Raw genomic sequence first — 14670 nt, 5'->3', positions numbered from 1 at the left:
TGAAAAACTCAGAATTGTACCTAAAGTGGTGGACTTCACAAAGAAATGTGCAGGTCAGAATCAATAATCACAAGAAATACTAAAAAATAAGTTATATTTTGTGACATTATTTTAATGACAGTTAAGACCTCCAAAATTCTGTACAACAAATACTTTACTATTTAAATATTTTTGTATATTATATTACATTACATTACATTACATTATATTAATTATATTATATTGATGTGAGTTGGCTATTTTTTTTCTCATTACTACTGTGTTACTACTGTTTGTTTCCTTTGATCTTGCCATGAAAATAGCCGTAGATGTTGGTATGGAAATAAAAATAAACAAATAATAATAATCATCATCATCATCATAATCATAATCATCGTCATATTATTATTATTGTTGTTGTTGTTGCAATTTAAATTGTTTATAATATTCTATAATATTTTGTATTTAATATTTATTGTATATAACATTCTCTAATAAATAGAGCAAATTAAATTAATAAAGTAATCAGTATTATAATTTAATATCTGATTGTTTTGTTAATCATTTTGCATAACATTAATGAAAAGTGGGGAAAAGTGCTTCATTGTCAAGAAAATAAAAAAAATAAAATAAAAAATCCTACAAATAGGCTTCATTTTCTTTCCTTTTTATTTTTTGCACTATTTCTTGGTAAAATATTATGCTATATTATATTATATTATATTATATTACATTACATTATGTTGTACACTTTGCCATTTAAATAGTTTACAATATTCTGTAATAATTCTTATTTGGTGTGGAATATCAATGAGACTCAAACTCTAGTTCAGCTGACTTTGTCTTTTGCATGAGTGTGTGTGTGTGTGTGTGTGTGTGTGTGTGTGTGTGTGTGTTTATTAGCCATTCTCATCCCTTTATTGGGTTCATAGTTTATTCTGTCACAGACCAAAAATGTGACCTCTCCCTGTCTTGGTAACGGGCGTAAACTAGGGGTGAGCGATATGACCAAATTTTTTTTCTTTTAAAAAGGTTTTTATGATATTAAAATCTTTGATACCATAGAATTTTCATAATCCTTGTCACCAATGTCAATATCAAACTAATACAAGCCTAAAAATAGACCAAAAAAAAAACTCAAGCTCACTGAAAATAAATAAACAGTCAGTGATGAAATAAGTATAAGAAACTAATTGCAAGCAATAGGACAAAAAACTACAATAAATAAGAAATGCTACATACATTGTGTAAATTAATTAGTCTTCACTGTGTTAATTATATCTATCTATCTACCTATCTATCTATGATAGATATAATTAACAAGTGTATTATGTATAGATTCTATAGTTTAGGAACGAGCTCCTCGTTTTGTTCTGGTTCTGTCTCCCCTTCACGCCCCGTGGTGGTGTGTAAAGATCGCACTCATCCAAATGATTAAAAAGTATTACCGTAAACAATGTATTTTGCGACACCACGAAATAAACGATAGAACATAATATGAAACGGTAGACTTTTTATTTCGTCCATCCGATATATATCGTCATATGGCACAGCCCTAGCGTAAACAATAGCCAAATGTGGTTAGGTCCCTCTTCTCCTATTCTATTCTCCCATTAACAGTCTAGAGCTCAAGTCTTACGGCAAGATCAATGCTTATCGATAGTCTCGCCAGCAAAACACTCAATTCAGCACGTGCTGACACTCCACGCTGAGCATAATGACTGCAGCTAGTAAACTGACAAAGGCCCTAATGAGACACACAAACACACACACACACAAAATATCCACATTATTATGCCCATAAGAAAAAAACAAAAAGAGATCTCATTGATTCTCCTAGAAGTCTCCTGCTGAATTTTCATCTGAACAAAAGACTCCAAATGTTAAAAATATCAGCACACACAGTCATTTTATACCTCTATACTTACGCTGTATGTCAACAATTGTCTAATTTTATTCCTCCTAAGGACTTTTAGGAACAATATCAAAACCAAGTCTCTTATATAAAGCGTATCTGAAAACTTTATCTCTCCTAAGCTATAAAAGTACAACCTCTGAGTACTTCTTCTGGGATCTGCACACACCATGACCTCCTGAAACTGTAATTATCAAATTCAAAAAAGGAGCAACACATAATCACGCAAAACAAACTCACTTTACCAAAATATTTAAAGCACTGGCTCCTAAAAAAGCAAAGTTATTATGGGATTTAGGATATAATCAGCCATACACAGAGATCTCTTCATTCCTCCAGAAGAGGGTGGCTGGCATCCAGATGTTGGATTTGGTAAATGACACTTTTGCCGTTTTCCATCGTTAAGACGCGGCTCCTCCCACGACAACGTGCTGTAGACGGCGCAAACTGGGCTTAATGAGCCTAATGGGCTGACTCATAAACCACAAACATGTGCATACCTTTTATCTCACACATATGGCAGCGCTGGGAATTATTTTAACAATTAACCATCGGAGAGACAGAAAGGGCAAGAGAGAGGGAGACAGATGGGCAGAAAGCATGTGCCCGTCTGTCTGCAGGCGTGGCTTTTGACATCAACCGAAATGAAAGAACAAGGAAGCCTTTTAGATATGCTGGGGTTTCCTACAGTTGACATTCTCCAGAGATACGATACAAGCTAATCGGGATACGCTGCATGTTTTGGGGGCAGGTATGATAGCAGCAGCTGTTCGTATGCCACCCAAAAACATGAATCAGGGAGTGTGAGCCACAAATTCAATCCGTTTCAGCAGATGGATATCAACCAAATTGGTCTGGTGGGCTCCAACAACACAAGCTCTGGCTCGAACACAAAGGCATGGTGCAATAATGACAGCGAAGTGCAGCGAGGAGAATGTGGATTAGGGCCATTAATCAAACATGATTTCACTAAATATAAGTTACGAAGGCAAAAGGAATATTGCTTTATGCATATTTGTATATGTGTATATCTGAACAACACATCTTAATAACCACATCTCTTCTCTTTGTGACCATATATATACCATATACATACAGTAAATTAAGTGTATATAATTCCAAATGAAATATTTTGCTGAAATATTAATACTACAGCTGTACCAGTGTCCACAATATATCTACATATATATATATATATATATATATATATATATATATATATATAACAAAATTTGTATTTTAATACTAATATTAATATATATATTTATTTCATATTATACAGAATTTGGTATTGTAATGTATATATGCTATTATAATATATGTGCTTTTATTTATATTATGTATTTGCTATTATAATAATATATATTATTAAAAATATATTATATATAAAAATATGATTAATAAAAATAAAAATAAATATTATGACAGCATATCACACATCTCTCTTAGCTTGATAATCAATAATTATAGAACAATAACTAAATATGTAATTATATATATATATATATATATATATATATATATATAAATAAACACACACATATAACAAAAGTACATTAATATTAAATACTAATTTTAAATTTGTATTAGTTATATTTAATAATAATGAAAAAAACTATTAAATAAATATTATGACAGCATATCACATGTTAAAATGTATTCTGAAATGTTAATACTCCAGCTGCACCAGTGTCCACATCTCTCTGGGACCAGCTTGAGCATGTGGGTGTGTGCAAACTGATGGCAAGAGCTTGAAAAACAACGGGCCAACCAAGATCACACAAACAGGATATCCTGCATATGCACTCTCAAAAAAAGGCACTCAGAAAAAAATCAAAACAACAATGAGCTCAGAACTGGCAGGCAAACACTTGCACAACGGCAAACAGAGAGTGTGATTTGAGCTTTGGTATGTCATTTGTTTTCACGTTGGCGTGACCTTTATCATTCATAAACATCAAATGCCAGACCTTCTCAACAAATTCGGAAGATGAAGAAGAATGACTGCCGTGCGTCAGGGAAAGTCAGTCACACAAATACGGAAAGACGGCCTTATCTAAGCTCTCAGGAAGAACCAGGATTCTTTGGTCTGCTCGTCTGGGTCCTCGGCCCTGAGTAACCAACCCTTAAGGAATGTTGAGCTCCCTGCAGACATTCCTTATCTCTTCTATCCTAAGACAATTCATTTTGGTTCCTTCCCAGCCCATATTTCCTTCTATCTGTACAGTCCTGCCCAGAGGAAAACTGTAGCGCTCAGAAGTTGCTCTTATCAAGAGTTCTCAGTTATTCTTCATTTCATAACTTTTTCTCAGATGTTTCTTCTACAATTCCTCAGGAGATATAAAAATAGAGACAATTGAGCTATAAAAAGTGGATAGCATAGCTCAGATAACTTTAACATAGAGAAATGTGATGAGAAATCTCTGGCTTTTGATTTTGTATATTGACATATCAGAACACAGACCTTTATTTTTAGAACATATCTGAGATATTTAAGAAATATTCCAGGTTCAAATGCTGATTACCACAGAAGAAAAGAGGATTTAAAATGAAATGTGAAGCTTATCATATTATAATAGCACTTAAGATTATTTTTTTCTGTTGAAATGTTTGTATTATTTGAGCTATAGAGCTGTTTATTATTTTTTACATTAATTTTGAAACAACTTTCCCATTATTCATGTTAGTGTGCATATTGTTAGGTCTCATGACTGTGCTATTGAAAGAGAAAGTATTTAGTTATTTACAAATTGTATCCAATCACCGCAACCCAGATTTTGGCATTTGCTTCTCTTTCTCTGATCATCATAAACACACTGAAGCATTACGTCAGCCCGTCATTCAACTGCTCAGGTCCACTTGAGGCGCTTTCCAGTGTGAGTGTGTGTGTGTGTGTGTGTGCATCTGTGTGTGTGTGCGTCTGTGTGTGTGTGTGTGTGTGTGTGTGCGCGTGCGTTTTTGTGACAAATGAGGACATCAATTTGTATAATGACAAGGGTATGACATAGGTATTACAAAGAGAATGTGACTTTTCAGGATATTACCCCATGTCCCCACTTTTCAAAATGCTTATAAATCACACAGAATGGAGTGTATTGAAAATCTGAAATAGCACAAAGTCTCCTGTAAGGGGTAGGGTTAGGTGTAGGGTTGGTGCAGGGCAATAGCACATACAGTTTGTACAGTATAAAAACCATTACGCCTATGGGATGTCCCCACTTTTCACAAAAACAAACATGTGTGTGTGTGTGTGTGTGTGTGTGTGTGTGTGTGTCATGCTGTGCTGTGCCAGTGTGTTCTCGGGGTATGTTTGTAGGCTAGAGTGCATAATCAGGTCACTCACAGGGGGAGGAAAGGAGAAAAGAGCAAGGGCATGTGGCCAGACACACACACACACACACTCACACGCACACAGAAGAGGAAACTGAAACACCTGTCAATTCAAAGCGGATCATAAAGGAGACTGTTGTATTAGACATTGTTCATAAGCATGTGGGATGCACAGATGCGTTTAGAAACAGCTGCTCGTACCACCATGCAAAAAATGCCCGTACATCCCAACAGACCATGGGATGCCGTTGCACACCAGTGATGCTTTGAAAAAACTTTGAATTGAAAAAATAGAGCACCCAAATATTAAAATTTGCTCAAAATTTACATGAGTAGGTAAATGTAGGTTCCTCCAATGAAAACCCCCTGTTGTCCTCTCAGATTAAAATCCACCATTTTATTTGATTAGAAATGTTTTGGACTGTTTTCACTTGTAAACGGTGCTTGATCTGTGCATATTTCTCTCCTGATTCATATACACTAATATTTCACAAGCAGTATTACAGATAGAATACTCATATTTTAGTCAGAAGCAATGGTTTGAAGTAAAAAACATATTAATGATGGGATTTCTTGTGTATTATTGAGATGTTTTTATCAGCCGTTTGGACTCTCATTCTGACGGCACCCATTCACTGCAAAGGGTCCCCTGCTGTGCAAGTGATGCAATGCTTAATTTTTCCAAATCTATGATGAAGAAACAAACTCTTTCATGATCTGAGGGTGAGCAAGCTTTCCGCAAATTTTCATTTTTGGGTGAACTAGTCCTTGAAATCAATAAAACACAAGAGGCTGTGTGTCACATTCTGCACTTTTGATCTTGATGTGGAGATGACTACTGGATGGGTGTGCATGAACTCATCAGTTTCTCTGTCTTGTTTCAGCATCCCCTCTGTGTAAGACAAAGATGACATGGGCATTCCAGCGGACTGCTGAGAACCTTCACATGCCGGTGACGCTGATGACTCACCGTTTCCAGAGACATTCCAACGTGCCGGTGACCACAGCGGTTACTCTCTACTGCACTACTACACAGGTTTCATTGTCCTTATCTGGATCTTCCATCCGCAGCACATGGGAATTCCCCAAAAAACAGATGACATGCTACATGCTCTGGTCAAGATGAACCAAACCGGCGAGCAGGACAATGGAAAAGTCTAACAGACAGGCGGAATTATACCTCCTACATCATCCATCAATACCATTTCCAGATGTGCTCTATGCACAATGTATGTGGAGTTCCAGTGGATTTAGAGATAGATAGAACTTTTAAATTGTAGCTATTTTGAAAAAATCTAAATAAGTACTTTAACACATATAGATAGATAGACAGACAGACAGATAGATAGATAGATAGATAGATAGATAGATAGATAGATAGATAGGTAGATAGATAGATAGATAGATAGATAGATAGATAGATAGATAGATAGATAGATAGATAGATAGATAGATAGACTGGTCGACTCATGAAGGAAATTGCTCAACCAGTAAAGCACACAATATCTAGCCTACACAATACAAGAATATTGCGCTATAGGCTATTCAGCGATACTATATTTCCTCAGTTATTGAATTATGCTCGTCCAACTTGACTTAATACACAACAATATAAGTAGCAGTTAAGAACAGAAGCAGCAGGGCGAATGTATGTCAACTGTGTGTCAGTGTTGATGTATGAATGTTTGTTTGTACAACGTGTTTGATTCAGTAGCCTACAGTGACTCTACTGTACCGGCCACCGGGGACAATGACCGTCCCTCCACAACACTAAACAACGGACCCGGGCTCTACCCATTGTGTTTTATACAAGTTAAAGATTAAAAATACATAAAACTGGACGTCATTATTGATAGGCTACAGGGCTTTGATGTGAGTCAGTACATCATTCACTCTCGCTGCTGCTGATCGATGCGCTCCTTCAAACAGCTCATTGATTATTAATGGCATTCTTCCACACTAAATCACTATGTCACAGGCTACAAAAGGGAATAAAAGAGCATCTCAAATCGATTAAAAGCCTTTAGGGTGAAACCATCACGAAGTCCTACCTGGTTGGAACATACTTTGGAAATAGAAGATGACCAGAATAAAAGATCCTAAACAAGTGGCCAGCACCATCCGGCAGATCCTACTCATCCTCATGAGGTCCAGTAATGTCTGTTTCATGGCTGGGCACGGAGAGACGGAGGGACGGAGCCCCGTAGAGCGGGTCTGTGTTTGATGCTGATGCCGCCTGCGTCCGTGTCTCAAAGATCTCAGCGCAGCTCCCTGGAGTGCACTACCTTCCTCCGCACACTAGACTACAGCGGCGAAACTCCGCCCCCTCTCGCCGCGCGGTGAATGAGCGCGCCCACACTGTAAAAATGCTTTCATCTCTATCTTATAACAGCATCTTTGTTTCCATTCGACTTGTCCCAATACTTTTTCTCGCATTTCTGTTCGCTTCTTACGAGTTTTCAAAGTCGCCGTTATAATTTCTACATCTGCAATTGAATTCAAAGAGGTCAAAAAGTGCATTTTACAAAATAAAGACAGCATTGCAAATAAACGGAAGGTTTTTAGTTAGTGGTTTGACATTTTTGCAGTAGCCTACATACCACTTATATCCATAACCCAGTATCTCAAACCAAAGTCTGCCACTGAATTTGATGGTTATTGCATATGTGAAAAAGTGTAAATATTTCCCCTAGTAATCGCAGTTAATTATTGTAGCTATCTTATTGTAAATCTGATTCAAACAAAATGGAAAGGTTTATTTATTTATGTGTTCATTTATTTGTTTGTTCATTCATACATTTATTTATTTAATAAAATTGCATTTTAGCTGAAACATTATTATTATTCATTTATACATTGTACATTGTATATAATATAAACCACACACACACATGCATATCTACATGTGCATTAATAATTAATATTAATATATACATTGCACTTTGTATGTTATAGAAACTACATGCACATATAAACATAATATTATTATTAATACTAACATTTATATATTGTACTTTGTATATAATAGAAAGCTACATGCATTTATAAACAAAAATAAAATTACATTGTAATAAGAAAAGAAGTAGCTTTCATTATTTATTTATTTATTTATTGAATACAATTGCATTTTAGCTGAAATTATTATTATTATTACAACTAATAATAAATAAAAATAATAATGAATAAAATATCAATTAAATTAAATTGTAATAAAATGACAAAAAAATAAATAAACAGGAAATTACAAAAACCTTTAAGTTAAAGCTAATCAAGTCAAATGGCATAATAAATATGTGATTAAATTTATAATTTATAATGTATCATAAACCAAGTCATTTGGCTTCTCCTATAGATGTTTGTATGAACTGCTGCTGTACAGTAACCTACTGAATTCATTGTGCTCATATTCATCATGTATTTACAAGAGAAAGTTCATCAGAGCGTGGACTACTGGCCTAAAAATCCCAATCTACATAAAGAGACTGTGGTCAGGTTGGTGGAATTTTTTCAAGTATGTGCTGGTAAATAATGCAGAAGCTGGAAAGACCAGAAGAAAAAAAACAAGTAGACCATTAAATATATGCCACCAGAGGGTTATTAATATAATTTAAAATCAGTTTTATTCCAGAGGAAAAGCCATAAATCAACACACTGTGTAGATAAATAAAATGAATGCCTTTAAATACAGAAAATGAACCTGCTATGCACCAGAGCTTATACAGCTTTATAGCAAACAGTGTTCAGTCGATGTCCCCCTGTGGTGAAGAGTGCATTTACAACACGAATCCAATCACAATGGCAGAAATGACTTGAGATTCAGAGAGGAAACTAATCAATGGTAAAAACTGAAAGTCTAGAATGTTAATTACATATTAAAGATTATCACAGGCATAAATGTCTCTACATAATCTTCAAAGTTTCTTGGGTGAGTGCAGAAGAGTTTGTGGCAATTCCAAATTGAAAATTAAGTCTTAATTCATATGGATATAAACTGCCACAACATTTCCTCCTCAATAAGCAGTCGCTAATATAATTATGCATTCACGGTCCGCAGCATTCAGTGCTGACTGAAGCAGAAATGTTTAAAATTCATGAGTGATTTTGCATTCTGGACCTGCTGATTAGAGGCACTTTCTGAGCTGTCCATTCCCAAGAGGAAGCACTTAGGGAATTAGGCCAGAATTACAAGGTCATGGTGTTGATGTCTACTGAGACCCTATGAGGGGAAGAGAGGAGAGTTTTTACTGTACAGCGAGAAATAACAGCATAAAAAGTATGCTGGGAAACTCCTGGTAAATGCAGTTATTTGTGGTCAGCCTGTAAGTGTAGCTCTTGTGCCAGTTTAGACTCAAAATATGCAGCCAGGACAGGGGTGAAATACTGTTATATTTTTATTTGACTGTAAACAATTAGTTAAAGCCATTACTGTACACACTAATGAGGAAATAACAGTGCCTTAAGTACTAAAATGCATTAAACATAATTCTCTTTTCCCTCCACTCAGGTCAGGCATGAGCATGTCAGGGTTTTGTGATTATATTTTAATATTTCAGAGCTGGCTGCGATTAAACTGCTGCTCTTAGGAAAGGTTTGCTTCTTTTACAAGCATCTGGTATCACAAACAGTCAGAAATGAGTAAAAATAAAAAATTATATTAATTTTTTTCCCCTTTAATTTGTTATTTAGGAGTGAAATATGCACATTTATTTTACTTCAAAAACTTTCAAAAATAATTAAAGAGACAAAACCATATCATCCACCCACATTCAAAGAGAAGCAGAGCATTTAGTTACTTTTTCACTTCACCGTGCAACATATGTTTGCCATCACTTTGAGCATATGGCACTTTCAAAGTAATGAAGCATCACCATAGGTGCATTATTCACTCATAAAGAAAAATATGAAGCAAATAAAGCAGAAAAAAAGAAAGGTTTCACAGTTTATGATGATAAACAAATACTGCATTTGAATTTGAAATCCACCTGATTCAGTTCTTTTGTCAAATTGAGCTCTTGCACCATTAATCTTTACCTGAGACATGAAAAAGAGAAGGAAAGGGAAATTAGAGGAAGTTAGAGGGAAGTGTAGGATTTCCACCTATTTCCATAAAATTAATTTATATGATAATTACCCATGTATGGCCTAGGCCTACATAGCCTACGTAATGAGTATAGATCATGTCATCAAACCAAATGAAGGGAACATGATGAAAAAACAACGTTTTAATGATTAAGGTCAATAAAAACGATTTGCACTAGATAAAGGGAACATAGAAATGCAGTTAAATGCAACCTCTTCTAATATTCATAATATCATTTCAAGCGCGCCCTCTGGTGACCAACATAAACTCGTGCACAAACTGTCTCGCGCAGCTCCGTTTCCGGCGTCCAATCAAGTTGCAGCGCGAGCGCGAGTCAGGTTTGTATTTGTGGCTCCGGTCAAATGATCCGCTTCAGCGGTATTTATTTCTCGTGATTAACGGATAGAAAAGGCCGATACCGGCAGGTTTTTACAGGTTTTACCAGGCCGAAGCAGCCGTTAAATACAGGAAGTCTTAAAAGAATGAGGGTTTGAGGATGGGTAAGGGATTATTTGACTGGAGAGATACGGAGGCTACATCCACGCGAGGCCCCGAAGCCACATTTAACCACATTTAATAAACAGCGAGACTAATTATGAAAGAAGACCGTTCATTTCTGGTTAAATTACCCAAATTGTTCCTAAATAAGTTATTTTCCTATGTTAGATGTGTGTAATTTGTTAGCTTGAGCTGGGACGATGCTAACCTGCTAGCTGACTATCAAAACAAAGGCTGCCAGAAATACATACAAATGATTATATGACCAGTTATTATCGATATTAATAACATATCCAAAACCACGTACATATTTATTTTATTATTTGCATTTTAAAAAGTATCTTTTCTAGCTGTTTAATCTAGTTTGTCTAATAAACCTGGCATTGTTTATTACGATTTTTGTTGGTTCTTTCACGAATTGCTTTTTGTTCCTCTTTTGTAAGTGTACTTTTTGTTTCTCTTCGGATAAAAGCGTCTGCTAAATTCGTAAATGTTTTATAAATATTGTATATATGGTTATAATTTAATATGGTTATTCAGTATTATTATTAATAATGCTGCTGGAGAGTTTTATAGTTGTCGTGGGAATATTTTTGCTCATTATAAAGCTGTAATTGGAATAAATGTCTTAACCCATATTGTCCTGTTTGTGTTTTCAGATGGACGGAGACGGCAGCACCACAGATACCACTCAGTTAGGAATAACTGGAGAGTATATGACAGGAGGGACATATGTCTTACAGACCCAGGATGGTATGGACATGATTTCACCTTAAATCATTAATCTGTGTTAGTCTGTTAGAGATAATGAAGAACATGATTATTTGAAAGAAGTTTTATTGTCCATCCATTGTCATGTGTTTTTTCCTCTTACGTGCAGATGATGGGGATGAAAGTTTCAATGATCATGAGGATGGCAATGGCAGTAAAGACCATTTCCGAGAGCAGGACATCTACCTTCCCATCGCAAATGTTGCCCGCATCATGAAGAATGCCATCCCACAGACTGGAAAGGTGGTAATAGAGAATAGGGGTGGGCGATATGACCAAAATCTTATATCATGATATGACTAACTTTATATCACGATAACAATATATATCACGATATAGTAATTTTTTTTTCTTTTAAAAAGGTTTTTATGATATTAAAATCTTTGATACCATAGAATTTTTTTATAATCCTTGTCACCAATGTCAATATCAAACTAATACAAGCCTAAAAATAGACACAAAAAAAAACCTCAAGCTCACTGAAAATAAATAAACAGTCAGTGATGAAATAAGTATAAGAAACTAATTGCAAGCAATAGGACAAAAAACTACAATAAATAAGAAACGCTACATACAGTGTGTAAATTAATTAGTCACTGTGTTAATTATATCTATCTATCTATGATAGATATAATTAACACGTGTATTATGTATAGATTCTATACATGTGTATATAAATATTATTTTTTTAATTATTATTTCTTCTTATTAAAGTTACAAAAGTGATTTAGTCAAGAGCAGTGAGAGATTTTCTAGCAATGTGCTATGATTAATATGAATGGCAGACAGAACGAATATTGGACAGCTTCCCCTTTAAGACCGAAGTTCGGATCCAATATTGTTACATATGCGTTTTCTCTTTCAGCTGTTTTCTCTCTCTTAAGACCTAAACCGCTGTCTTTATGAGGATACTTGCCAAGACGGGGATTCTGACGCATATAAGTGTGTTTATGTAATCGTTCAAAGCGATTAAAAAAATATAATACAATATAATAATACAATAAAGCGGCAAAAAAAAAAGAAAAAGCGCTGTCCTCTCACACAGAAACAGAGACGGCGCAAGCATATAGCTCTGTTGTTTGTGTTTCATCGGCTTAAAATCGGTTGTGTTAAAACTGCAGTGCTTAAAAATGCGTGCTCATGCTACAGATGTAGTCCCTCGTTTAGGAACGAGCTCCTCGTTTTGTTCTGGTTCTGTCTCCCCTTCACGCCCCGTGGTGGTGTGTAAAGATCTCAGTCATCCAAATGATTAAAAAGTATTCCCGTAAACAATGTATTTTGCGACACCACGAAATAAACGCTAGAACATAATATGAAACGGTAGACTTTTTATTTCGTCCATCCGATATATATCGTCATATGGCACAGCCCTATTAGAGAATTTTAAAGTTGTTTCCAGGTATGGAGAACTCATAATAACAATAAAACTCTGTTTTCTAGATATTTTATTAGCTAGAAATAGTTTTTTTTTGAGTGCATCTATATAAACCCTAATCTTATGTATAAGTAACCTTGATTGCTTCTGTCATCTCTCTCATCACACAGATAGCAAAGGATGCAAAAGAGTGTGTGCAGGAGTGTGTGAGCGAGTTCATCAGCTTCATCACATCTGAAGCCAGCGAGAGATGCCATCAAGAGAAACGCAAGACCATAAACGGAGAGGACATCTTGTTTGCTATGTCCACTCTGGGTTTTGACATGTACGTGGAGCCGCTTAAACTCTACCTGCAGAAATTCAGAGAGGTATTATTCACTCACTCACATATGCAAAATTAATAATACATTTCAGATCATGGTCTAAAACATCAATGTAAAGGATCTTTGAGAGAGCCGTATCGCCTGCACTTTTGAATTGGAATATTGCAGAATGTCATTTGTAGAAAAGCAATACCTGAATATCATCATGAATATCATTTTTAGAGCACAAATTGTGGTTAGAAGTGAAGTAACATATTTGTGTTTCTAAGGCAATGAAGGGTGAGAAAGGCATCACTCCGGTTACAGTCAGCGAAGGCCTTGGAGAAGAACTTACAGATGACAGTTTCAGTAAGTGCAATCGCTTTCATTCATATAGCTTATATATTCTTGTGCCTTGTTCAGAAGATTTGATGCAGTCAAAACATACAGCATTATTCTCTTGCTTATTTATAGTTTTTAGTGTCTTAAAAGGTTTACATAATGAATTAATGTTACTTTTAACTTACAGCCGGTCAGTTGCCTGCAGGACTGATCACTGCTGATGGCCAGCAACAGAATGTGATGGTATATACCACCTCATACCAGCAGGTTAGTATGTAAACCAACCCATGTTAAACTACAAATATATAACTGAAGATTCCTGATGACATTTACGGTTGTTAGATTTTAGTTATGCTCACTAACCATCTTTTTTCTGACCCTTTAGATCCCTGGCGTTCAGCAGATACAATTCTCATGACCGAAGACCGGCCCGACTTATATCTAGTAGCCTGTCCAGTGTCCAGACAGACTTATCTCTTGCCTTGTAAAGTTTTCAGGTCAGTGCTGGAAGACCAAGAGATGCCTGGTTACCAGAGCAGGAACAAAAGTGCCTGTTGCCAGGAGGCTGATTTGATATTAAGTGATGTCTTGTAATTCATTCAGTATTATATTTAGGCCAGTTTGTTTTGAATGGTCTGTTTGGTACAGGCCGAACCAAATTATTACTTTTTGGGGGGGGGGGGGGTTCCTTGTATTTAATATTTTTTAAAGTTTGGGATGGAGCAGTGGGAAGATAGAAAGGCCATATTGACAATTTACATTCCCAGAATCAAGGGAATTCTCATTTGATATGACATTTAGTCTTAATTAACATATTGAACTAACATTGTTATGCTGATTCTTTGAATAAAAAAGTGATCTGTCTTTGTTTGGATGTTATTTAAAGTATGTCTTAAAAATCACCCATGAATATTACAAAAGAAGCTGATGAAAACGGTCAAGATCAAAATGAATTTGAACAAATGTATGCCTTGTCATAAATGTTTCCAATTAAACTTTATTGCAATAAATTTTTTAGAAAATTTTAGTCTACACAAGACCATTATGGGAGTGTACGTCAAAAAAAATTATATTTGTG

General features: G+C 35.4%; 2 protein-coding genes across 12 annotated transcripts in view; one reads left to right on the top strand and one right to left on the bottom strand.

Moving 5' to 3' along the window:
• The window catches only part of chst11 (carbohydrate (chondroitin 4) sulfotransferase 11), a 46420-nt gene extending 38910 nt beyond the window's left edge, over positions 1-7510 (bottom strand). For 7 of the 8 annotated variants that reach the window (XR_009270520.1, XR_009270519.1, XR_009270522.1 and 4 more), the window contains exon 1: positions 7276-7510. Coding sequence is in view for 2 of the 8 variants with exons in the window: in XM_058772060.1 (XP_058628043.1) it covers positions 7276-7393 (118 nt within the window). In the remaining 6 variants the exon portion in view is untranslated. The remainder of the gene's footprint in view (positions 1-7275) is intronic. The other variant, XM_058772061.1, reaches the window with a different exon arrangement.
• Positions 7511-10582: 3072 nt separating this feature from the next.
• nfyba (nuclear transcription factor Y, beta a) lies at positions 10583-14456 on the top strand. 4 transcript variants are annotated; one of them, XM_058773883.1, is made up of 7 exons: positions 10583-10642; positions 11462-11555; positions 11683-11816; positions 13119-13316; positions 13541-13619; positions 13780-13859; positions 13978-14456. In XM_058773883.1, the coding sequence occupies exons 2-7, from the start codon at positions 11462-11464 to the stop codon at positions 14008-14010; spliced, it is 618 nt and encodes a 205-aa protein (XP_058629866.1). In that variant the 5' UTR covers positions 10583-10642; the 3' UTR covers positions 14011-14456. The 4 variants fall into 4 exon arrangements, with proteins under 4 accessions (XP_058629866.1, XP_058629870.1, XP_058629867.1 ...); XM_058773887.1 differs by lacking the exon at positions 10583-10642 and adding an exon at positions 10659-10682; XM_058773884.1 differs by lacking the exon at positions 10583-10642 and adding an exon at positions 10664-10804.
• The last annotated feature ends 214 nt before the right edge of the window (positions 14457-14670 follow it).

The sequence above is a fragment of the Onychostoma macrolepis genome, chromosome 04, assembly GCF_012432095.1.
Source record: "Onychostoma macrolepis isolate SWU-2019 chromosome 04, ASM1243209v1, whole genome shotgun sequence".
Classification (NCBI taxonomy): Eukaryota; Metazoa; Chordata; class Actinopteri; order Cypriniformes; family Cyprinidae; genus Onychostoma; species Onychostoma macrolepis.
Note: the sequence above shows the minus strand (reverse complement) of the source record. Positions and strands in the feature narration are given on the sequence as shown.